Below are 27,237 nucleotides of genomic sequence, written 5' to 3' on the forward strand. Positions count from 1 at the left end.
GACAGACAGTAGAGACCGACAGACAGACAGACAGGTAGACAGGTAGACAGACAGACGAATAGACTGAGAACAGAGACAGACAGATTGACAGACAACAGACAGACAGACAGATAGACTGACAACACAGACAGACAGACAGACAGACAGACAGACAGACAGACAGACAGACAGACAGACAAATAGACAGACAAATAGACAGACTGACAACAGAGACAGACAGACAGACAGACAGACAGACAGACAGACAGACAGACAGACAGACAGACAGACAGACAGACTGACTGACTGACTGACAACAGAGACAGACATACTGACAGACAACAGACAGACAGACAGATAGACTGACAACACAGACAGACAGACAGACAGACAGACAGACAGACAGACAGACAGACATATAGACAGACAACACAGACAGACAGAGACAGACAGAGAGAGACAGACAGACAGACAGTAAAGACCGACAGACAGTAGAGACCGACAGACAGACAGACAGACAGACAACACAGACAGACAGAGAGAGACAGACAGAGAGAGACAGACAGACAGTAGAGACCGACAGACAGTAGAGACAGACTGACAGACAACAGACAGACAGACAGACAACACAGACAGACAACACAGACAGACAGAGAGGCAGACAGAGAGAGACAGACAGACAGACAGTAGAGACCGACAGACAGACAGACAGGCAGACAGACAGACAAATAGACTGACAACAGAGACAGACAGACTGACAGACAACAGACAGACAGACAGACAGATAGACTGACAACACAGACAGACAGACAGACAGACAGACAGACAGACAGACAGACAGACAGACAGACAGACAGACAGACAGACAGACAGACAGACAGACAGTAGAGACCGACAGACAGACAGACAGACAGAATAAAAAGTATTCAAATACACACAGACCAAAGACCGTGTGTATGTTCACTACCGTTCAACAGTTTGGCATCACTTAGAAATGTCCTTGTTTCCATGAAAACATAGATGATGAGTTGCAAAATGAATAGGAAATATAGTCAAGATGTTGACAAGGTTATAAATAATGATTTTTAATTGAAATAATAATTGTGTCCTTCAAACATTGCTTTCGTCAAAGAATCCTCCATTTGCAGCAATTACAGCCTTGCAGACCTTTGGTGTTCTAGTTGTCAATTCATTGAGGTGATCTGAAGAGATTTCACCCCATGCTTCCTGAAGCACCTCCTGATGGGCACTTCCGGCACCGACAGAGATGGCCGCCTCGCTTCGCGTTCCTAGGAAACTATGCAGTTTTTTTTATTTTTTACGTGTTATTTCTTACACTAGTACCCCAGGTCATCTTAGGTTTCATTACATACAGCCGAGAAGAACTACTGAATATAAGATCAGCGTCAACTCACCATCAGTACGACCAAGAATATGTTTTTCGCGATGCGGATCCTGTGTTCTGCCTTACAAACAGTACAACGGAGGGGATCCTATGCAGCGACCCAAAAAAATGACTCAGAAAAAGAGGGAAACGAGGCGGTCTTCTGGTCAGCTGCAAACTGGAAACGATTTATCCGGAGGCTGCATTCATTGTAGCTGGGGATTTTAACAAGGCTAATCTGAAAACAAGACTCCCTAAATTTTATCAGCATATCGATTGCGCAACCAGGGGTGGAAAGACCCTGGATCATTGTTACTCTAACTTCCGCGATGCATATAAGGCCCTGCCCCGCCCCCATTTCGGTAAAGCTGACCACGACTCCATTTTGTTGATCCCTGCCTACAGACAGAAACTAAAACAAGAAGCTCCCACGCTGAGGTCTGTCCAACGCTGGTCCGACCAAGCTGACTCCACACTCCAAGACTGCTTCCATCACGTGGACTGGGAGATGTTTCGTATTGCGTCAGACAACAACATTGACGAATACGCTGATTCGGTGTGCGAGTTCATTAGAACGTGCGTTGAAGATGTCGTTCCCATAGCAACGATTAAAACATTCCCTAACCAGAAACCGTGGATTGATAGCAGCATTCGTGTGAAACTGAAGGCGCGAACCACTGCTTTTAATCAGGGCAAGGTGTCTGGTAACATGACTGAATACAAACAGTGCAGCTATTCCCTCCGCAAGGCTATCAAACAAGCTAAGCGCCAGTACAGAGACAAAGTAGAATCTCAATTCAACGGCTCAGACACAAGAGGCATGTGGCAGGGTCTACAGTCAATCACGGACTACAGGAAGAAACCCAGCCCAGTCACGGACCAGGATGTCTTGCTCCCAGGCAGACTAAATAACTTTTTTGCCCGCTTTGAGGACAATACAGTGCCACTGACACGGCCTGCAACGAAAACATGGCGTCTCTCCTTCACTGCAGCCGAAGTGAGTAAGACATTTAAACGTGTTAACCCTCGCAAGGCTGCAGGCCCAGACGGCATCCCCAGCCGCGCCCTCAGAGCATGCGCAGACCAGCTGGCCGGTGTGTTTACGGACATATTCAATCAATCCCTATACCAGTCTGCTGTTCCCACATGCTTCAAGAGGGCCACCACTGTTCCTGTTCCCAAGAAAGCTAAGGTAACTGAGCTAAACGACTACCGCCCCGTAGCACTCACATCCGTCATCATGAAGTGCTTTGAGAGACTAGTCAAGGACCAATATAATCTCCACCCTACCTGACACCCTAGACCCACTCCAATTTGCTTACCGCCCAAATAGGTCCACAGACGATGCAATCTCAACCACACTGCACACCGCCCTAACCCATCTGGACAAGAGGAATACCTATGTGAGAATGCTGTTCATCGACTACAGCTCGGCATTCAACACCATAGTACCCTCCAAGCTCGTCATCAAGCTCGAGACCCTGGGTCTCGACCCCGCCCTGTGCAACTGGGTACTGGACTTCCTGACTGGCCGCCCCCAGGTGGTGAGGGTAGGCAACAACATCTCCTCCCCGCTGATCCTCAACACTGGGGCCCCACAAGGGTGCGTTCTGAGCCCTCTCCTGTACTCCCTGTTCACCCACGACTGCGTGGCCACGCACGCCTCGAACTCAATCATCAAGTTTGCGGACGACACAACAGTGGTAGGCTTGATTACCAACCACGACGAGACGGCCTACAGGGAGGAGGTGAGGGCCCTCGGAGTGTGGTGTCAGGAAAATAACCTCACACTCAACGTCAACAAAACTAAGGAGATGATTGTGGACTTCAGGAAACAGCAGAGGGAACACCCCCCCATCCACATCGATGGAACAGTAGTGGAGAGGGTAGCAAGTTTCAAGTTCCTCGGCATACACATCACAGACAAACTGAATTGGTCCACTCACACAGACAGCATCGTGAGGAAGGCGCAGCAGCGCCTCTTCAACCTCAGGAGGCTGAAGAAATTCGGCTTGTCACCAAAAGCACTCACAAACTTCTACAGATGCACAATCGAGAGCATCCTGGCGGGCTGTATCACCGCCTGGTATGGCAACTGCACCGCCCTCAACCGTAAGGCTCTCCAGAGGGTAGTGAGGTCTGCACAACGCATCACCGGGGGCAAACTACCTGCCCTCCAGGACACCTACACCACCCGATGCTACAGGAAGGCCATAAAGATCATCAAGGACATCAACCACCCGAGCCACTGCCTGTTCACCCCGCTGTCATCCAGAAGGCGAGGTCAGTACAGGTGCATCAAAGCTGGGACCGAGAGACTGAAAAACAGCTTCTATCTCAAGGCCATCAGACTGTTAAACAGCCACCACTAACATTGAGTGGCTACTGCCAACACACTGTCAACGACACTGACTCTACTCCAGCCACTTTAATAATGGGAATTGATGGGAAATGATGTAAATATATCACTAGCCACTTTAAACAATGCTACCTTATATAATGTTACTTACCCTACATTATTCATCTCATATGCATACGTAGATACTGTACTCTATATCATCGACTGCATCCTTATGTAATACATGTATCACTAGCCACTTTAACTATGCCACTTTGTTTACATACTCATCTCATATGTATATACTGTACTCGATACCATCTACTGTATCTTGCCTATGCTGCTCTGTACCATCACTCATTCATATATCCTTATGTACATATTCTTTATCCCCTTACACTGTGTATAAGACAGTAGTTTTGGAATTGTTAGTTAGATTACTTGTTTGTTATTACTGCATTGTCGGAACTAGAAGCACAAGCATTTCGCTACACTCACATTAACATCTGCTAACCATGTGTATGTGACAAATACAATTTGATTTGATTTGATTTGATTTATGTACCATACGGCCAAGCTGCTCCCACAACAGCTCAATAGGGTTGGGATCCGGTGACTGTGCTGGCTACTCCACTATAGACAGAATACCAGCTGACTGCTGGCCACTCCACTATAGACAGAATACCAGCTGACTGCTGGCTACTCCACTATAGACAGAATACCAGCTGACTGCTGGCTACTCCACTATAGACAGAATACCAGCTGACTGCTGGCTACTCCACTATAGACAGAATACCAGCTGACTGCTGGCTACTCCACTATAGACAGAATACCAGCTGACTGCTGGCTACTCCACTATAGACAGAATACCAGCTGACTGCTGGCTACTCCACTATAGACAGAATACCAGCTGACTGCTGGCTACTCCACTATAGACAGAATACCAGCTGACTGCTGGCTACTCCACTATAGACAGAATACCAGCTGACTGCTGGCTACTCCACTATAGACAGAATACCAGCTGACTGCTGGCTCCCTACATAGTTATTCCATAGCTTGGAGCTGTGCTTTGGGTCATTGTCCTGTTGTAGGAGGAAATTGGCTCATAATTAAGCGGTGTCCACAGGGTATGGCATGGTGTTGCAAAATGGAGTGATATCCTTCCTTCTTCAAGATCCCTTTGACCCAGTACAAAACTCCCACTTTACCAGCTCAAAGCCCCCCAGACCATCACATCGCCTCCACCAGGCTTCACAGACGGTTCACTCCTCCACCAGGCTTCACAGACGGTTCACTCCTCCACCAGGCTTCACAGACGGTTCACTCCTCCACCAGGCTTCACAGACGGTTCACTCCTCCACCAGGCTTCACAGACGGTTCACTCCTCCACCAGGCTTCACAGACGGTTCACTCCTCCACCAGGCTTCACAGACGGTTCACTCCTCCACCAGGCTTCACAGACGGTTCACTCCTCCACCAGGCTTCACAGACGGTTGACTCCTCCAGCATCTTTTCATTTTTCTGCATTTCATGAATGTTCATCTTTGTCATCCGAACACCTCAATCTTCTCACACCTCTGTCCATAACACTTTTTCCAACCTTCCTCTGTCCATAACACTTTTTCCAACCTTCCTCTGTCCAGTATCTGTGTTCTGTTTCCCATCTTAATCTTTTCTTTTTATTGGCCAGTCTGAGATATGTATTTTTCTTTGCAAATCTGCCAAGGCGGCCAACATCCCAGAGTCCCGTCTTCACTGTTGACGTTGTACACAGCGTTGTGCGAGATCTTCAGTTTCTTGGCAATTACTCACATGGAATAGCCTTCATTTCTCAGAACAAGAATAGACTGACGAGTTTCAGAAGAAAGTTAATTGTTTTTGGCCATTTTAAGCCTGTAATTGAAACCACAAATGCTGATGTTCCAGATACTCAACTAGTCTAAAGAAGGCCAGTTGTATTGCTTCTTTAACACAGTTTTCAGCTGTGCTAACATAATTGCAAAAGGGTTTTTAATGATCAATTAGCCTTTTAAAATGATAAACTTGGATTAGCTAACACAACGTGCCATTGGAACACAGGAGTGATGGTTGCTGATAATGAGCCTCTGTACGCCTATGTAGATATTCCATTAAAAATCAGCCGTTCCAGCCACAACAGTCAATTAAAACATTAACAATGTCTACACTGTATTTCTGATCAATTTGATGTTATTTTAATGGACAAAAACTGTGCTTTTCTTTCAAAAACAAGGATATTTCTAAGTGTCCCCAAACGTTTGAACGGTAGTGTAGGTGTGTGTGGCCCACCTGTGTCAGGACTGGTGGACAGTGGAGAGGGGGGGAGTTGTGGAGTGGGGGTGGTCCTCTGCTCCCCCTCCTCGGCCCTCTCTGTGGGTGGGTGCGTGTCGGGGCGGTGTGTGTGTAGGTCCTCCAGCGCGCGGGCGAGGCATGTGTGTCCGCGAGAGCGTGCAACTGCGAGGGGGAGGCGGCCTAGTGAGTCGGGAATTCCGAGCGCCTGGCTGTTCCAACCATATAGAACCTCGGCTGCTGCCTGGTGTCCCAGAGCACATGCCCACATCTACAGAAGACAGGATTACACTGTAAAAAACCTACTTCAATGATTACAATCAGATAGAAACAGAGCAGAAATTACAATAGTAGCATTAGCCTGTTAAAAAAACAGAAATGAAAGCAAGACAGTACGTTTTATCTGGGTTTGATGACAAAATAAAGACTTAGAGAGTATCAGATACTGGAATAAAGACTACAGTCTTAGAGAGTATCAGATACTAGAATAAAGACTACAGACTTAGAGAGTATCAGATACTGGAATAAAGACTACAGTCTTAGAGAGTATCAGATACTAGAATAAAGACTACAGACTTAGAGAGTATCAGATACTGGAATAAAGACTACAGTCTTAGAGAGTATCAGATACTGGAATAAAGACTACAGTCTTAGAGAGTATCAGATACTAGAATAAAGACTACAGTCTTAGAGAGTATCAGATACTAGAATAAAGACTACAGTCTTAGAGAGTATCAGATACTGGAATAAAGACTACAGTCTTAGAGAGTATCAGATACTAGAATAAAGACTACAGTCTTAGAGAGTATCAGATACTAGAATAAATACTACAGACTTAGAGAGTATCAGATACTGGAATAAAGACTACAGTCTTAGAGAGTATCAGATACTGGAATAAAGACTACAGTCTTAGAGAGTATCAGATACTGGAATAAAGACTACAGTCTTAGAGAGTATCAGATACTGGAATAAAGACTACAGTCTTAGAGAGTATCAGATACTAGAATAAAGACTACAGTCTTAGAGAGTATCAGATATTGGAATAAAGACTACAGTCTTAGAGAGTATCAGATACTGGAATAAAGACTACAGTCTTAGAGAGTATCAGATACTGGAATAAAGACTACAGTCTTAGAGAGTATCAGATACTGGAATAAAGACTACAGTCTTAGAGAGTATCAGATACTAGAATAAAGACTACAGTCTTAGAGAGTATCAGATACTAGAATAAAGACTACAGTCTTAGAGAGTATCAGATACTGGAATAAAGACTACAGTCTTAGAGAGTATCAGATACTGGAATAAAGACTACCGTCTTAGAGAGTATCAGATACTGGAATAAAGACTACAGTCTTAGAGAGTATCAGATACTGGAATAAAGACTACAGTCTTAGAGAGTATCAGATACTGGAATAAAGACTACAGTCTTAGAGAGTATCAGATACTGGAATAAAGACTACAGTCTTAGAGAGTATCCGATACTGGAATAAAGACTACAGTCTTAGAGAGTATCAGATACTAGAATAAAGACTACAGTCTAAGAGTGTATCAGATACTGGAATAAAGACTACAGTCTTAGAGAGCAGTGAAGACCAAATGTTTGATGTAAAAGTGAGTGTCACCAGAGGAGTGCATGAGAAATGATCGACGGTGAGAGGATCAACTTCCTGCTCTACGTCCAGACTGTCACTGTTGACTCTCCTGAGGAAAAACAAACACAATGTTAAAACTGCAGTTCAGCTAAAAGAGGTTGAATAGTTTACACTCCTGTTTAGCCCCTCCCCCTCCTGTTTAGCCCCCCCAACACCTCATGTTTAGCCCCTCCCCCCGTTTAGCCCCTCCCCACCTCCTGTTTAGCCCAACCCCCCTCCTGTTTAGCCCTCCCTCTCCTGTTTAGCCCCTCCCTCTCCTGTTTAGCCCTCCACCTCCTGTTTAGGCCCTCCCCCCTCCTGTTTAGCCCCTCCCCCCAACACCTCATGTTTAGCCCCTCCCCACCTCCTGTTTAGCCCAACCCCCCTCTTGTTTAGCCCCTCCCTCTCCTGTTTAGCCCCTCCCCCCACCTGTTTAGCCCCTCCCTCTCATGATTAGCCCCTCCCTCTCCTGTTTAGCCCTCCCCCTCCTGTTTTAGCCCCTCCCCCCCACCTGTTTAGCCCCTCCCTCTCGTGATTAGCCCCTCCCTCTCCTGTTTAGCCCTCCCCCTCCTGTATAGCCCCTTCCCTTCTCCTGTTTAGCCCCTCCCTCTCCGGTTTAGCCCCTCCCTCTCCTGTTTAGCCCCTCCCTCTCATGTATAATTGCTTTAATACATTTTGATCTGTGACCAGATGTTTTAAGTCGACATTCTGCCCGTCTCACGGAACCAGGATGCTAAAACTGGATGAGATGCATAATTCATATCTTAATATCCAATATGTTATTTTTGTACATCAGGAGATTCTCTCAACACAAACAAGTGTGTGTATCTCCAGGGAATGAGTTTATACTGTATACATATGTGTGTGGATGAGGTGTGTGTGTATGTGTGTAAGTAAAAATATATAGATATACACTGCTCAAAAGAATAAAGGGAACACTAAAATAACACATCCTAGATCTGAATGAATGAAATATTCTTATTCAATACTTGTTTCTTTACATAGTTGAATGTGCTGACAACAAAATCACACAAAAATGATCGATGGAAATCAAATGTATCAACCCATGGAGGTCTGGATTTGGAGTCACACTCAAAATTAAAGTGGAAAACCACACTACAGGCAGATCCAACTTTGATGTAATGTTTGATGTAATGTAATGTATGACCTCCCTACAACGCCTGGGCATGCTCCTGATGAGGTGGCGGATGGTCTCCTGAGGGATCTCCTCCCAGACCTGGATTAAAGCATCTGCCAACTCCTGGACAGTCTGTGGTGGATGGAGCAAGACATGATGTCCCAGATGTCCCAGTGCTCAATTGGATTCAGGTCTGGGGAACGGACGGGCCAGTCCATAGCATCAATGCCTTCTTCTTGCAGGAACTGCTGACACACTCCAGCCACATGAGGTGGAGGAACCCAGGGCCAACCGCACCAGCATATGGTCTCACAAGGTGTCTGAGGATCTCATCTTGGTACCTAATGCCAGTCAGGCTACCTCTGGCGAGCACATGGAGGGCTGTGCGGCCCCCCAAAGAAATGCCACCCCACACCATGACTGACCCACCGCCAAACCGGTCATGCTGGAGGATGTTGCAGGCAGCAGAACGTTCTCCACGGCGTCTCCAGACTCTGTCACGTCTGTCACATGTGCTCAGTGTGAACCTGCTTTCATCTGTGAAGAGTACATGGCGCCAGTGGCGTATTTGCCAATCTTGGTGTTCTCTGGCAAATGAAAACGTCCTGCACGGTGTTGGGCTGTAAGCACAACCCCCACCTGTGGACGTCGGGCCCTCATACCACCCTCATGGAGTCTGTTTCTGACCGTTTGAGCAGACACATGCACATTTGTGGCCTGCTGGAGGTCATTTTGAAGGGCTCTGGCAGTGCTCCTCCTGCTCCTCCTTGCACAAAGGCGGAGGTAGCGGTCCTGCTGCTGGGTTGTTGCCCTCCTACTGCCTCCTCCACGTCTCCTGATGTACTGGCCTGTCTCCTGGTAGCGCCTCCATGCTCTGGACACTACGCTGACAGACACAGCAAACCTTCTTGCCACAGCTCGCATTGATGTGCCATCCTGGATGAGCTGCACTACCTGAGCCACTTGTGTGGGTTGTAGACTCCATCTCAGGCTACCACTAGAGTGAAAGCACCGCCAGCATTCAAAAGTGACCAAAACATCAGCCAGGAAGCATAGGAACTGAGAAGTGATCTGTGGTCACCACCTGCAGAACCACTCCTTTATTGGGGGTGTCTTGCTAATTGCCTATAATTTCCACCTGTTGTCTATTCCATTTGCACAACAGCATGTGAAATGTATTGTCAATCAGTGTTGCTTCCTAAGTGGACAGTTTGATTTCACAGAAGTGTGATTGACTTGGAGTTACATTGTGTTGTTTAAGTGTTGCCTTTATTTTTTTTTGAGCAGTGTATATACAGTTGTGTGAAGTACTTAAGTAGTACTTTCAAGTATTTAGATGGTGGGTGAGATGTGGGTGAGTTGTGAGATGTGGGTGAGATGTGGGTAGATGGTGGGTGAGTTGTGAGATGTGGGTGAGTTGTGGGTGAGATGTGAGATGTGGGTGAGTTGTGAGATGTGGGTGAGATGTGGGTGAGATGTGGGTGAGATGTGGGTGAGATGTGGGTGAGATGTGAGATGTGGGTGAGTTGTGAGATGTGGGTGAGTTGTGAGATGTGGGTGAGATGTGAGATGTGGGTGAAATGTGAAACTACTACTACCACTACTACCTATAGAACAACCTGGAGATGATAATATATACATTATATACTACTACTACCTATAGAACAACCTGGAGATGATAATATATACATTATATACTACTACTACCTATAGAACAACCTGGAGATGATAATATATACATTATATACTACTACTACCTATAGAACAACCTGGAGATGATAATATATACATTATATACTACTACTACCTATAGAACAACCTGGAGATGATAATATATACATTATATACTACTACTACCTATAGAACAACCTGGAGATGATAATATATACATTATATACTACTACTACCTATAGAACAACCTGGAGATGATAATATATACATTATATACTACTACTACCTATAGAACAACCTGGAGATGATAATATATACATTATATACTACTACTACCTATAGAACAACCTGGAGATGATAATATATACATTATATACTACTACTACCTATAGAACAACCTGGAGATGATAATATATACATTATATACTACTACTACCTATAGAACAACCTGGAGATGATAATATATACATTATATACTACTACTACCTATAGAACAACCTGGAGATGATAATATATACATTATATACTACTACTACCTATAGAACAACCTGGAGATGATAATATATACATTATATACTACTACTACCTATAGAACAACCTGGAGATGATAATATATACATTATATACTACTACTACCACTACTACCTATAGAACAACCTGGAGATGATAATATATACATTATATACTACTACTACCTATAGAACAACCTGGAGATGATAATATATACATTATATACTACTACTACCTATAGAACAACCTGGAGATGATAATATATACATTATATACTACTACTACCTATAGAACAACCTGGAGATGATAATATATACATTATATACTACTACTACCTATAGAACAACCTGGAGATGATAATATATACATTATATACTACTACTACCTATAGAACAACCTGGAGATGATAATATATACATTATATACTACTACTACCTATAGAACAACCTGGAGATGATAATATATACATTATATACTACTACTACCTATAGAACAACCTGGAGATGATAATATATACATTATATACTACTACTACCTATAGAACAACCTGGAGATGATAATATATACATTATATACTACTACTACCTATAGAACAACCTGGAGATGATAATATATACATTATATACTACTACTACCTATAGAACAACCTGGAGATGATAATATATACATTATATACTACTACTACCTATAGAACAACCTGGAGATGATAATATATACATTATATACTACTACTACCTATAGAACAACCTGGAGATGATAATATATACATTATATACTACTACTACCTATAGAACAACCTGGAGATGATAATATATACATTATATACTACTACTACCTATAGAACAACCTGGAGATGATAATATATACATTATATACTACTACTACCTATAGAACAACCTGGAGATGATAATATATACATTATATACTACTACTACCTATAGAACAACCTGGAGATGATAATATATACATTATATACTACTACTACCTATAGAACAACCTGGAGATGATAATATATACATTATATACTACTACTACCTATAGAACAACCTGGAGATGATAATATATACATTATATACTACTACTACCTATAGAACAACCTGGAGATGATAATATATACATTATATACTACTACTACCACTACTACCTATAGAACAACCTGGAGATGATAATATATACATTATATACTACTACTACCTATAGAACAACCGATTGATTTGAACTCAGTTTCTCACAAATCCTGACATTTAATCCAGTAAAAATATATAAATATACAATTTCTGACATTTAATCCTTGTAAACATTCCCTGTCTTAGGTCAGTTAAGATCACCACTTTATTTTAAGAATGTGAAATGCCAGAATAATAGTAGAGAGAATGATTTATTTCAGCTTTTATTTCTTTCATCACATTCCCAGTGGGTCAGAAGTTTACATACACTCAATTAGTATTTGGTAGCATTGCCTTTAAATTGTTTAACTTGGGTCAAACGTTTCAGGTAGCATTTTACAAGCTTCCCACAATAAGTTGGGTGAATTTTGGCCCATTCCTCCTGACAGAGCTGGTATAACTGAGTCAGGTTTGTAGGCCTCCTTGCTCGCACATGCTTTTTCAGTTCTGCACACAAACTTTCTAGAGGATTGAGGTCAGGGCTTGACTTGTTGTCCTTAAGCCATTTTGAGCATTTTTAACATCCTGACTGATGTCTTGAGATGTTGCTTCAATATATCCACGACATTTTCCGTCCTCATGATGCATTTATTTTGTGAAGTGCACCAGTCCCTCCTGCAGCAAAGCACCCCCACAACATGATGCTGCCACCCCCGTGCTTCACGGTTGGGATGGTGTTCTTCAGCTTGCAAGGCTCCCCCTTTCTCCTCCAAATATAACGATGGTCATTATGGCCAAACAGTTCTATTTTGTTTTATCAGACCAGAGGACATTTCTCCAAAAAGTACGATCTCTGTCCACATGTGCAGTTGCAAACCGTAGTCTGGCTTTTTTATGGTGGTTTTGGAGCAGTGGCTTCTTCCTTGCTGAGTGGACTTTCAGGTTATGTCGATATAGGACTACTTTCCTCCAGCATCTTCACAAGGTCCTTTGCTGTTGTTCTGGGGTTGATTTGCACTTTTTGCACCAAAGTACGTTCATCACTGGGAGACAGAACGCTTCTCCTTCCTGAGTGGTAGGACGGCTGCGTGGTCCCATGGTGTTTACACTTGCGTACTATTGTTTGTACAGATGAACGTGGTGCCTTCAGGCGTTTGGAAATTGCTCCCAAGGATGAACCAGACTTGTGGAGGTCTACAATTGTTTTCTGAGGTCTTGGCTGATTTCTTTTGATTTTCCCATGATGTCAAGCAAAGAGGCACTGAGTTTGAAGGTAGGCCTTGAAATACATCCACAGGTACACCTCCAATTGACTCAAATGATGTCAATTCGCCTATCAGAAGCTTCTAAAGCCATGACATAATTTTCGGGAATTTTCCACGCTGTTTAAAGGCACAGTCAACTTAGTGTATGTAAACTTCTGACCCACTGGAATTGTGATACAGTGAATTCTAAGTGAAATAATCTGTCTGTAAACAATTGTTGGAAAAATGACTTGTGTCCTGCACAAAGTAGATGTCCTTTACCGACTTGTCAAAACTATAGTTTCTTAACAAGAAATTTGTGGAGTCGTTGAAAAACAAGTTTTAATGACCCCAACCTAAGTGTATGTAAACTTCCGACTTCAACTGTATGTGAGTATCAGGTGTGGGTGTATACCTCCAGTGGATGAGTGTGTGGATGAGGTGTGTGTATCCCTGTGCAGCGGCCAGGTGGAGCAGTGTCATCCCTCTGTGGCGTACAGAGTGAGCGAGGCGCTCTTCTCCCCCTCCTCTCCACCTCCCTCCCTCCATCATCCTCTCACATACTCCAACTATCCTCCTCTCAAACCATGGGCCTGACTGGAGAGAGAGAAGGAGAGAGAGAGGAGGGAAGGAGAGGGAGAGAGAGAGGAGAAGGAGGGAGGGGGAGAGAGAGAGGTGAGAGAGAGAGAGAGAGAAGGAGAGAGAGAGGAGGGAAGGAGAGGGAGAGAGAGGAGAAGGAGGGAGGGGAGAGAGAGGTGAGAGAGAGAGAGAGAGAGAGGGAGAGGAGAGAGAGAGAGAGAGAGAAGGAGGGAGGGGAGAGAGAGAGAGGAGAGAGAGAGGAGAAGGAGGGAGGGGGAGAGAGAGAGAGGGAGAGGAGAGAGGAGAGAGAGAGAGAGCGAGACAGGAGGGAAGGAGAGAAAAAAACTTTTTTTGCAAATGAACACGACTCTACACCCTCTCCCCCAACCTCCCCCTCCACCCTTCCTCCACCTCCCCAACCTCTCCGCCACCCTCCCTCTCTTTCCCTCAACCCACTCCCCCACCCTCCCTCCCTCCCTCTCCCCCACCCTCCATGCCCAACCTCCTCCCTCCCTCCCTCACCCTCCCTCCCTCCCTCCCTCACCCACCCTCCCTCTTCCCCTCCCTCCCTCCCCTCCCTCACCCACCCTCCCTCTCCCCCTCTCTCCCCCTCCCTCCCTCCCTCACCCCCAACCTCTCCCCCCTCCCTCTCCTCCTCCCCAACCTCCCCCTCTCTCTCCCCCACCCTCCCTCGCTCTTCTCCACCCTCCCTAAACCCCCCCAACCTCTCCCCACCCTCCCTCCCTCACCCTCACCCACTCCCACAACCTCCATATCCCTCACTGACCCTCCCTCCCTCTCCCCCACCCTCCACCCCAAACTCCTCCCTCCCTCCCTCCCTCCCTCACGCACCCTCACCCACCTTCTCACCCACCCTCCCTCCCTCTCCCCCTCCCTCCCTCTCCCTTACCCTCCCTCCCTCTCCGCCTCCCTCCCTCCCTCTCCCCCTCCCTATCACTCCCTCCCTCTCACCCACCCTCCCTCCCTCCCTCCCTCTCACCCACCCTCCCTCCCTCCCACTCCCTCACCCACCCTCCCTCCCTCTCCCCCACCGTCCCTCCCCCCCTCCCTCTCCCACCCCTCCCTCCCTCCCTCCCTACCTCCATCCCTCTCCCCCACCGTCCCTCCCTCTCCCCCTCCCTCCCTCCCTCCCACCAACTCCCCCCCACCCACCCTCCCTCCCTCTACCTCTCCCCCTCCCCCTCCCTCCCTCCCTCACCCCCTCTCTCCCTCCCTCACCCAATCTCCCGTTCTCTGCTGTCTTTCTTTCTCACGTTCTCTCCTTTCATCTGCTGGACGAGTAGAGAGTTTTCCATTGCGGGCCACATGATAGTAACTCCCCTCGCCCGACACACAGTCTTGAATAACTAACCTTGAGGGAACACACAATTCAGTCCCATTTAAAATCCTATTTACCCTAACCTTAACCCAAGCTCCTAGCTCCTAACCCTAAAACTAACCCTAGTTCCTAACCCTAGTTCCTAACCCTAATTCCTAACCCTAGATCATATCCCTAAAACTAACCCAAGCTCCTAACCCTAAAACTAACCCTAGTTCCTAACCCTAAAACTAACCCTAATTCCTAACCCTAGATCATATCCCTAAAACTAACCCAAGCTCCTAACCCTAAAACGAATCCCTAACCCTAAAACTAAAACTAACCCTAGCTCCTAACCCTAAAACGACTCCCTAACCCTAAAACTAACCCTAGCTCCTATCCCTAAAACGAACCCTAGTTCCTATCCCTAAAACCAACCCTAGTTCCTATCCCTAAAGCTAACCCTAGTTCCTAACCCTAAAACTAACCCTAGCTCCTATCCCTAAAACTAACCCTAGTTCCTAACCCTAAAACTAACCCTAACTCCTAACCCTAAAACTAACCCTAGTTCCTAACCCTAGTTCCTAACCCTAAAACTAACCCTAATTCCTAACCCTAAAACTAACCCTAGATCCTAACTCTAGCTCCTAACCCTAAAACTAACCCTAACTCCTAACCCTAAAACTAAGCCTAGCTCCTAACCCTAAAACTAACCCTAGCTCCTAACCCTAAAACTAACCCTAGTTCCTAACCCTAGTTCCTAACCCTAAAACTAACCCTAAAACTAACCCTATAACTAAATCTAACCCTAGTTCCTAACCCTAAAACTAACCCTAGCTCCTAACCCTAAAACTAACCCTAGCTCCTACCCCTAAAACTACCCTAGTTCCTAACCCTAAAACTAACCCTAACTCCTAACCCTAAAACGAACCCTAGTTCCTAACCCTAAAACTAACCCTAGTTCCTAACCCTAGATCATATCCCTAAAACTAACCCAAGCTCCTAACCCTAAAACTAACCCTAGTTCCTAACCCTAAAACTAACCCTAATTCCTAACCCTAGATCATATCCCTAAAACTAACCCAAGCTCCTAACCCTAAAACTAATCCTTAACACTAAAACTAACCCTAGCTCCTAACCCTAAAACGACTCCCTATCCCTAAAACTAACCCTAGCTCCTATCCCTAAAACGAACCCTAGTTCCTATCCCTAAAACGAACCCTAGTTCCTATCCCTAAAACTAACCCTAGTTCCTATCCCTAAAACTAACCCTAGTTCCTAACCCTAAAACTAACCCTAGCTCCTAACCCTAAAACTAATCCCTAACCCTAAAACTAAAACTAACCCTAGCTCCTAACCCTAAAACGACTCCCTAACCCTAAAACTAACCTTAGCTCCTATCCCTAAAACGAACCCTAGTTCCTAACCCTAGTTCCTAACCCTAAAACTAACCCTAATTCCTAACCCTAGATAATATCCCTAAAACTAACCCAAGCTCCTAACCCTAAAACTTACCCTAGTTCCTAACCCTAACCCTAATTCCTAACCCTAAAACTAACCCTAATTCCTAACCCTAGATCATATCCCTAAAACTAACCCAAGCTCCTAACCCTAAAACTAATCACTAACCCTAAAACTAAAACTAACCCTAGCTCCTAACCCTAAAGCTAACCCTAGTTCCTAACCCTAAAACTAACCCTAGCTCCTATCCCTAAAACTAACCCTAGTTCCTATCCCTAAAGCTAACCCTAGTTCCTAACCCTAAAACTAACCCTAGCTCCTAACCCTAAAACTAATCGATAACCCTAAAACTAAAACTAACCCTAGCTCCTAACCCTAAAACGACTCCCTAACCCTAAAACTAACCCTAGCTCCTATCCCTAAAACGAACCCTAGTTCCTAACCCTAGTTCCTAACCCTAAAACTAACCCTAATTCCTAACCCTAGATCATATCCCTAAAACTAACCCAAGCTCCTAACCCTAAAACTAACCCATTTCCTAACCCTAAAACTAACCCTAATTCCTAACCCTAGATCATATCCCTAAAACTAACCCAAGCTCCTAACCCTAAAACTAATCGATAACCCTAAAACTAACCCTAGCTCCTAACCCTAAAACGACTCCCTAACCCTAAAACTAACCCTAGCTCCTATCCCTAAAACGAACCCTAGTTCCTAACCCTAGTTCCTAACCCTAAAACTAACCCTAATTCCTAACCCTAGATCATATCCCTAAAACTAACCCAAGCTCCTAACCCTAAAACTAACCCTAGTTCCTAACCCTAAAACTAACCCTAATTCCTAACCCTAGATCATATCCCTAAAACTAACCCAAGCTCCTAACCCTAAAACTAATCCCTAACCCTAAAACTAACCCTAGCTCCTAACCCTAAAACTAACCCAAGCTCCTAACCCTAAAACGACTCCCTAACCATAAAACTAACCCTAGCTCCTATCCCTAAAACGAACCCTAGTTCCTAACCCTAAAACGAACCCTAGCTCCTATCCCTAAAACTAACCCTAGTTCCTAACCCTAAAACTAACCCTAACCCCATCCCTAAAACTAACCCTAGTTCCTAACCCTAGTTCCTAACCCTAATTCCTAACCCTAAAACTAACCCTAGTTCCTAACTCTAGCTCCTAACCCTAAAACGAACCCTAGCTCCTAACCCTAAAACTAACCCTAGCTCCTAACCCTAAAACGACTCCCTAACCCTAAAACTAACCCTAGCTCCTATCCCTAAAACGAACCCTAGTTCCTAACCCTAGTTCCTAACCCTAAAACTAACCCTAATTCCTAACCCTAGATCATATCCCTAAAACTAACCCAAGCTCCTAACCCTAAAACTAACCCATTTCCTAACCCTAAAACTAACCCTAATTCCTAACCCTAGATCATATCCCTAAAACTAACCCAAGCTCCTAACCCTAAAACTAATCGATAACCCTAAAACTAACCCTAGCTCCTAACCCTAAAACGACTCCCTAACCCTAAAACTAACCCTAGCTCCTATCCCTAAAACGAACCCTAGTTCCTAACCCTAGTTCCTAACCCTAAAACTAACCCTAATTCCTAACCCTAGATCATATCCCTAAAACTAACCCAAGCTCCTAACCCTAAAACTAACCCTAGTTCCTAACCCTAAAACTAACCCTAATTCCTAACCCTAGATCATATCCCTAAAACTAACCCAAGCTCCTAACCCTAAAACTAATCCCTAACCCTAAAACTAACCCTAGCTCCTAACCCTAAAACTAACCCAAGCTCCTAACCCTAAAACGACTCCCTAACCATAAAACTAACCCTAGCTCCTATCCCTAAAACGAACCCTAGTTCCTAACCCTAAAACGAACCCTAGCTCCTATCCCTAAAACTAACCCTAGTTCCTAACCCTAAAACTAACCCTAACCCCATCCCTAAAACTAACCCTAGTTCCTAACCCTAGTTCCTAACCCTAATTCCTAACCCTAAAACTAACCCTAGTTCCTAACTCTAGCTCCTAACCCTAAAACGAACCCTAGCTCCTAACCCTAAAACTAAGCCTAGCTCCTAACCCTAAAACTAACCCTAGCTCCTAACCCAAAAACGAACCCTAGTTCCTAACCCTAGTTCCTAACCCTAAAACTAACCCTAATTCCTAACCCTAAAACTAACCCTAGCTCCTAACCCTAGCTCCTGACCCTAAAACTAACCCTAAAACTAAAACTAACCCTAATTCCTAACCCTAAAACTAACCCTAAAACTAACCATAGCTCCTAACCCTAAAACTAACTCTAGTTCCTAACCCTAAAACTAACCCTAATTCCTAACCCTAAAACTAACCCTAGCTCCTAACCCTAGCTCCTAACCCTAAAACTAACCCTAGTTCCTAACCCTAAAACTAACCCTAACCCTAAAACTAACCTTAGCTCCTAACACTAAAACAAACCCAAGCTCCTAACCCTAAAACTAACCCTAGTTCCTAACCCTAAAACTAACTCTAGTTCCTAACCCTAAAACTAAACCTAGTTCCTAACCCTAAAACTAACCCTAGTTCCTAACCCTAAAACTAACCCTAGTTCCTAACCCTAAAACTAACCCTAGTTCCTAACCCTAAAACTAACCCTAATTCCTAACCCTAAAACGAACCCTAGCTCCTAACCCTAAAACTAACCCTAGTTCCTAACTCTAGTTCCTAACCCTAAAACTAACCCTAGTTCCTAACCCTAAAACTAACCCTAGTTCCTAACACTAAAACTAACCCTAGTTCCTAACCTTAAAACTAACCCTAGTTCCTAACCCTAGCTCCTAACCCTAGTTCCTAACCCTAAAACTAACCCTAGTTCCTAACCCTAGTTCCTAACCCTAAAACTAACCCTAGTTCCTAACCCTAGTTCCTAACCCTAAAACTAACCCTAATTCCTAACCCTAGATCATATCCCTAAAACTAACCCAAGCTCCTAACCCTAAAACTAACCCTAGTTGCTAACCCTAAAACTAACCCTAGTTCCTAACCCTAGATCATATCCCTAAAACTAACCCAAGCTCCTAACCCTAAAACTAACCCTAGTTCCTAACCCTAAAACTAACCCTAATTCCTAACCCTAGATCATATCCCTAAAACTAACCCAAGCTCCTAACCTTAAAACTAAGCCTAGCTCCTAACCCTAAAACTAACCCTAGCTCCTAACCCTAAACTAACCCTAGTTCCTAACCCTAGTTCCTAACCCTAAAACTAACCCTAAAACTAACCCTATAACTAAATCTAACCCTAGTTCCTAACCCTAAAACTAACCCTAAAACTAACCCTAGCTCCTAACCCTAAAACTAACCCTAGCTCCTACCCCTAAAACTACCCTAGTTCCTAACCCTAAAACTCACCCTAACTCCTAACCCTAAAACGAACCCTAGTTCCTAACCCTAAAACTAACCCTAGTTCCTAACCCTAGATCATATCCCTAAAACTAACCCAAGCTCCTAACCCTAAAACTAACCCTAGTTCCTAACCCTAAAACTAACCCTAATTCCTAACCCTAGATCATATCCCTAAAACTAACCCAAGCTCCTAACCCTAAAACTAATCCCTAACCCTAAAACTAACCCTAGCTCCTAACCCTAAAACGAACCCTAGTTCCTAACCCTAAAACTAACCCTAGTTCCTAACCCTAGATCATATCCCTAAAACTAACCCAAGCTCCTAACCCTAAAACGAACCCTAGTTCCTAACCCTAAAACTAACCCTAATTCCTAACCCTAGATCATATCCCTAAAACTAACCCAAGCTCCTAACCCTAAAACTAATCCCTAACCCTAAAACTAAAACTAACCCTAGCTCCTAACCCTAAAACGACTCCCTATCCCTAAAACTAACCCTAGCTCCTATCCCTAAAACGAACCCTAGTTCCTATCCCTAAAACGAACCCTAGTTCCTATCCCTAAAACTAACCCTAGTTCCTATCCCTAAAACTAACCCTAGTTCCTAACCCTAAAACTAACCCTAGCTCCTAACCCTAAAACTAATCCCTAACCCTAAAACTAAAACTAACCCTAGCTCCTAACCCTAAAACGACTCCCTAACCCTAAAACTAACCTTAGCTCCTATCCCTAAAACGAACCCTAGTTCCTAACCCTAGTTCCTAACCCTAAAACTAACCCTAATTCCTAACCCTAGATAATATCCCTAAAACTAACCCAAGCTCCTAACCCTAAAACTTACCCTAGTTCCTAACCCTAACCCTAATTCCTAACCCTAAAACTAACCCTAATTCCTAACCCTAGATCATATCCCTAAAACTAACCCAAGCTCCTAACCCTAAAACTAATCACTAACCCTAAAACTAAAACTAACCCTAGCTCCTAACCCTAAAGCTAACCCTAGTTCCTAACCCTAAAACTAACCCTAGCTCCTATCCCTAAAACTAACCCTAGTTCCTATCCCTAAAGCTAACCCTAGTTCCTAACCCTAAAACTAACCCTAGCTCCTAACCCTAAAACTAATCGATAACCCTAAAACTAAAACTAACCCTAGCTCCTAACCCTAAAACGACTCCCTAACCCTAAAACTAACCCTAGCTCCTATCCCTAAAACGAACCCTAGTTCCTAACCCTAGTTCCTAACCCTAAAACTAACCCTAATTCCTAACCCTAGATCATATCCCTAAAACTAACCCAAGCTCCTAACCCTAAAACTAACCCATTTCCTAACCCTAAAACTAACCCTAATTCCTAACCCTAGATCATATCCCTAAAACTAACCCAAGCTCCTAACCCTAAAACTAATCGATAACCCTAAAACTAACCCTAGCTCCTAACCCTAAAACGACTCCCTAACCCTAAAACTAACCCTAGCTCCTATCCCTAAAACGAACCCTAGTTCCTAACCCTAGTTCCTAACCCTAAAACTAACCCTAATTCCTAACCCTAGATCATATCCCTAAAACTAACCCAAGCTCCTAACCCTAAAACTAACCCTAGTTCCTAACCCTAAAACTAACCCTAATTCCTAACCCTAGATCATATCCCTAAAACTAACCCAAGCTCCTAACCCTAAAACTAATCCCTAACCCTAAAACTAACCCTAGCTCCTAACCCTAAAACTAACCCAAGCTCCTAACCCTAAAACGACTCCCTAACCATAAAACTAACCCTAGCTCCTATCCCTAAAACGAACCCTAGTTCCTAACCCTAAAACGAACCCTAGCTCCTATCCCTAAAACTAACCCTAGTTCCTAACCCTAAAACTAACCCTAACCCCATCCCTAAAACTAACCCTAGTTCCTAACCCTAGTTCCTAACCCTAATTCCTAACCCTAAAACTAACCCTAGTTCCTAACTCTAGCTCCTAACCCTAAAACGAACCCTAGCTCCTAACCCTAAAACTAAGCCTAGCTCCTAACCCTAAAACTAACCCTAGCTCCTAACCCAAAAACGAACCCTAGTTCCTAACCCTAGTTCCTAACCCTAAAACTAACCCTAATTCCTAACCCTAAAACTAACCCTAGCTCCTAACCCTAGCTCCTGACCCTAAAACTAACCCTAAAACTAAAACTAACCCTAATTCCTAACCCTAAAACTAACCCTAAAACTAACCATAGCTCCTAACCCTAAAACTAACTCTAGTTCCTAACCCTAAAACTAACCCTAATTCCTAACCCTAAAACTAACCCTAGCTCCTAACCCTAGCTCCTAACCCTAAAACTAACCCTAGTTCCTAACCCTAAAACTAACCCTAACCCTAAAACTAACCTTAGCTCCTAACACTAAAACAAACCCAAGCTCCTAACCCTAAAACTAACCCTAGTTCCTAACCCTAAAACTAACTCTAGTTCCTAACCCTAAAACTAAACCTAGTTCCTAACCCTAAAACTAACCCTAGTTCCTAACCCTAAAACTAACCCTAGTTCCTAACCCTAAAACTAACCCTAGTTCCTAACCCTAAAACTAACCCTAATTCCTAACCCTAAAACGAACCCTAGCTCCTAACCCTAAAACTAACCCTAGTTCCTAACTCTAGTTCCTAACCCTAAAACTAACCCTAGTTCCTAACCCTAAAACTAACCCTAGTTCCTAACACTAAAACTAACCCTAGTTCCTAACCTTAAAACTAACCCTAGTTCCTAACCCTAGCTCCTAACCCTAGTTCCTAACCCTAAAACTAACCCTAGTTCCTAACCCTAGTTCCTAACCCTAGTTCCTAACCCTAGTTCCTAACCCTAAAACTAACCCTAGTTCCTAACCCTATAACTAAATCTAACCCTAGTTCCTAACCCTAAAACTAACCCTAAAACTAACCCTAGCTCCTAACCCTAAAACTAACCCTAGCTCCTACCCCTAAAACGACCCTAGTTCCTAACCCTAAAACTAAAACTAACCCTAGCCCCTAACCCTAAAACTAACCCTAGCTCCTATCCCTAAAACGAACCCTAGTTCCTAACCCTAGTTCCTAACCCTAAAACTAACCCTAATTCCTAACCCTAGATCATATCCCTAAAAACTAACCCAAGCTCCTAACCCTAAAACTAACCCTAGTTGCTAACCCTAAAACTAACCCTAGTTCCTAACCCTAGATCATATCCCTAAAACTAACCCAAGCTCCTAACCCTAAAACTAACCCTAGTTCCTAACCCTAAAACTAACCCTAATTCCTAACCCTAGATCATATCCCTAAAACTAACCCAAGCTCCTAACCCTAAAACTAACCCTAGTTCCTAACCCTAAAACTAACCCTAATTCCTAACCCTAGATCATATCCCTAAAACTAACCCAAGCTCCTAACCCTAAAACTAATCCTTAACCCTAAAACTAAAACTAACCCTAGCTCCTAACCCTAAAACGACTCCCTAACCCTTAAAACTAACCCTAGCTCCTATCCCTAAAACGAACCCTAGTTCCTATCCCTAAAACTAACCCTAGTTCCTATCCCTAAAGCTAACCCTAGTTCCTAACCCTAAAACTAACCCTAGCTCCTATCCCTAAAACGAACCCTAGTTCCTATCCCTAAAACTAACCCTAGTTCCTATCCCTAAAGCTAACCCTAGTTCCTAACCCTAAAACTAACCCTAGCTCCTATCCCTAAAACGAACCCTAGTTCCTATCCCTAAAGCTAACCCTAGTTCCTAACCCTAAAACTAACCCTAGCTCCTAACCCTAAAACTAATCCCTAACCCTAAAACTAAAACTAACCCTAGCTCCTAACCCTAAAATGACTCCCTAACCCTAAAACTAACCCTAGCTCCTATCCCTAAAACGAACCCTAGTTCCTATCCCTAAAACTAACCCTAGCTCCTAACCCTAAAACGACTCCCTAACCCTAAAACTAACCCTAGCTCCTATCCCTAAAACGAACCCTAGTTCCTAACCCTAGTTCCTAACCCTAAAACTAACCCTAATTCCTAACCCTAGATCATATCCCTAAACTAACCCAAGCTCCTAACCCTAAAACTAACCCTAGCTCCTAACCCTAGTTCCTAACCCTAAAACTAACCCTAGTCCCTAACCCTAGTTCCTAACCCTAAAACTAACCCTAGCTCCTAACCCTAGTTCCTAACCCTAAAACTAACCCTAGTTCCTATCCCTAAAGCTAACCCTAGTTCCTAACCCTAAAACTAACCCTAGCTCCTAACCCTAAAACTAATCCCTAACCCTAAAACTAAAACTAACCCTAGCTCCTAACCCTAAAATGACTCCCTAACCCTAAAACTAACCCTAGCTCCTAACCCTAAAACTAATCCCTAACCCTAAAACTAAACTAACCCTAGCTCCTATCCCTAAAAACGAACCCTAGTTCCTAACCCTAGTTCCTAACCCTAAAACTAACCCTAATTCCTAACCCTAGATCATATCCCTAAAACTAACCCAAGCTCCTAACCCTAAAACTAACCCTAGTTCGTAACCCTAAAACGAACCCTAATTCCTAACCCTAGACCATATCCCTAAAACTAACCCAAGCTCCTAACCCTAAAACTAACCCTAGTTCCTAACCCTAAAACGAACCCTAATTCCTAACCCTAAAACTAACCCAAGCTCCTAACCCTAAAACGAATCCCTAACCCTAAAACTAAAACTAACCCTAGCTCCTAACCCTAAAACGACTCCCTAACCCTAAAAACTAACCCTAGCTCCTATCCCTAAAACGAACCCTAGTTCCTATCCCTAAAACGAACCCTAATTCCTATCCCTAAAGCCAACCCTAGTTCCTAACCCTAAAACTAACCCTAATTCCTAACCCTAAAACTAACCCTAGCTCCTAACCCTAGCTCCCTGACCCTAAAACTAACCCTAAAACTAAAACTAACCCTAGTTCCTAACCCTAAAACTAACCCTAAAACTAACCCTAGCTCCTAACCCTAAAACTAACTCTAGTTCCTAACCCTAAAACTAACCCTAATTCCTAACCCTAAAACTAACCCTAGCCCTAACCCTAAAACTAACCCTAGCTCCTATCCCTAAAACGAACCCTAGTTCCTAACCCTAGTTCCTAACCCTAAAACTAACCCTAATTCCTAACCCTAGAATCATATCCCTAAAACTAACCCAAGCTCCTAACCCTAAAACTAACCCTAGTTCCTAACCCTAAAACTAACCCTAGTTCCTAACCCTAGATCAATATCCCTAAACTAACCCAAGCTCCTAACCCTAAAACTAACCCTAGTTCCTAACCCTAAAACTAACCCTAATTCCTAACCCTAGATCATATCCCTAAAACTAAACCCAAGCTCCTAACCCTAAAACTAACCCTAGTTCCTAACCCTAAACTAACCCTAATTCCTAACCCTAGATCATATCCCTAAAACTAACCGCAAGCTCCTAACCCTAAAACTAATCCTTAACCCTAAACTAAAACGAACCCTAGCTCCTAACCCTAAAACGACTCCCTAACCCTTAAAACTAACCCTAGCTCCTATCCCTAAAACGACCCTAGTTCCTATCCCTAAACTAACCCTAGTTCCTATCCCGAAAGCTAACCCTAGTTCCAACCCTAAAACTAACCCTAGCTCATATCCCTAAAACGAACCCTAGTTCCTATCCCTAAAACTAACCCTAGTTCCTATCCCTAAAGATAACCATAGTTCCTAACCCTAAAACTAACCCTAGCTCCTATCCCTAAAACGAACCCTAGTTCTATCCCTAAAGCTAACCCTAGTTCCTAACCCTACAAATAACCCTAGCTCCTATCCCTAAAACGAACCCTAGTTCCTATCCCTAAAACCAACCCTAGTTTCCTATCCCTAAAGCTAACCCTAGTTCCTAACCCTAAAAACTAACCCTAGCTCCTATCCCTAAAAACTAACCCTAGTTCCTAACCCTAAAACTAACCCTAACTCCTAACCAAAACTAACCCTAGTTCCTAACCCTAGTTCCTAACCCTAAAACTANCTAAAACTAACCCTAGCTCCTAACCCTAAAACGACTTTCCCTAACCCTAAAACTAACCCTAGCTCCTATCCCTAAAACGAACCCTAGTCCTAACCCTAGTTCCTAACCCTAAAACTAACCCTAATCCTAACCCTAGATCATATCCCTAAAACTAACCCAGCTCCTAACCCTAAAACTAACCCTAGTTCCTAACCCTAAACTAACCTAATTCCTACCCCTAGATCATATCCCTAAACTAACCCAAGCTCCTAACCCTAAAACTAACCCTAGTTCCTAACCCTAAAACTAACCCTAATTCCTAACCCTAGATCATATCCCTAAAACTAACCCAAGCTCCTAACCCTAAAACTAATCCCTACCCTAAACTAAAACTAACCCTAGCTCCTAACCCTAAAACGAACTCCCTAACCCTAAAACTAACCCTAGCTCCTATCCCTAAAACGAACCCTAGTTCCTATCCCTAAAACGAAACCCTAATTCCTATCCCTAAAGCCAACCCTAGTTCCTAACCCTAAAACTAACCCTAATTCCTAACCCTAAACTAACCCTAGCTCCTAACCCTAGCTCCTGACCCTAAAACTAACCCTAAAACTAAAACTAACCCTAGTTCCTAACCCTAAAACTAACCCTAGCTCCTAACCCTAAATAAACTCTAGTTCCTACCCTAAAACTAACCCTAATTCCTAACCCTAAAACTAACCCTAGCTCTAACCCTAGCTCCTAACCCTAAAACTAACCCTAGTTCCTAACCCTAAAACTAACCCTAACCCTAAAAATAACCTTAGCTCCTAACCCTAAAACAAAACCAAGCTCCTAACCCTAAGGACTAACCCCTAGGTCCTAACCCTAAAACTAACCCTAGTTCCTAACCCAAAACTAAACCCTAGTTCCTAACCCTAAATAACCCTAGTTCCTAACCCTAAACTAACCCTAATTCCTAACCCTAAAACGAACCCTAGCTCCTAACCCTAAAACTAACCCTAGTTCCTAACTCTAGTTCCTAACCCTAAAACTAACCCTAGTTCCTAACCCTAAAACTAACCCTAGTTCCTAACCCCTAAAACTAACCCTAGTTCCTAACCTTAAAACTAACCCTAGTTCCTACCCCTAGTTCCTAACCCTAGCTCCTAACCCTAGTTCCTAACACTAAAACTAACCCTAGTCCTAACCCTAGTTC

The 27,237-nt window shown here is 43.7% G+C and overlaps 1 protein-coding gene across 1 annotated transcript in view; it reads right to left on the reverse strand.

Annotated features, from left to right (window-relative positions):
• Nucleotides 1-27,237, reverse strand: part of camta2 (calmodulin binding transcription activator 2) — a 182,205-nt gene that overhangs the window by 22,239 nt on the left and 132,729 nt on the right. Inside the window, exons 14-16 of the mRNA XM_031831390.1 lie at nt 13,724-13,905; nt 7,631-7,709; nt 6,009-6,279 (exon numbers count right to left, since the gene is read on the reverse strand). Of these exons, the coding sequence (XP_031687250.1) occupies nt 6,009-6,279; nt 7,631-7,709; nt 13,724-13,905 (532 nt within the window). The remainder of the gene's footprint in view (nt 1-6,008; nt 6,280-7,630; nt 7,710-13,723; nt 13,906-27,237) is intronic.

Source organism: Oncorhynchus kisutch, linkage group LG9 (genome assembly GCF_002021735.2).
Source record: "Oncorhynchus kisutch isolate 150728-3 linkage group LG9, Okis_V2, whole genome shotgun sequence".
Classification (NCBI taxonomy): Eukaryota; Metazoa; Chordata; class Actinopteri; order Salmoniformes; family Salmonidae; genus Oncorhynchus; species Oncorhynchus kisutch.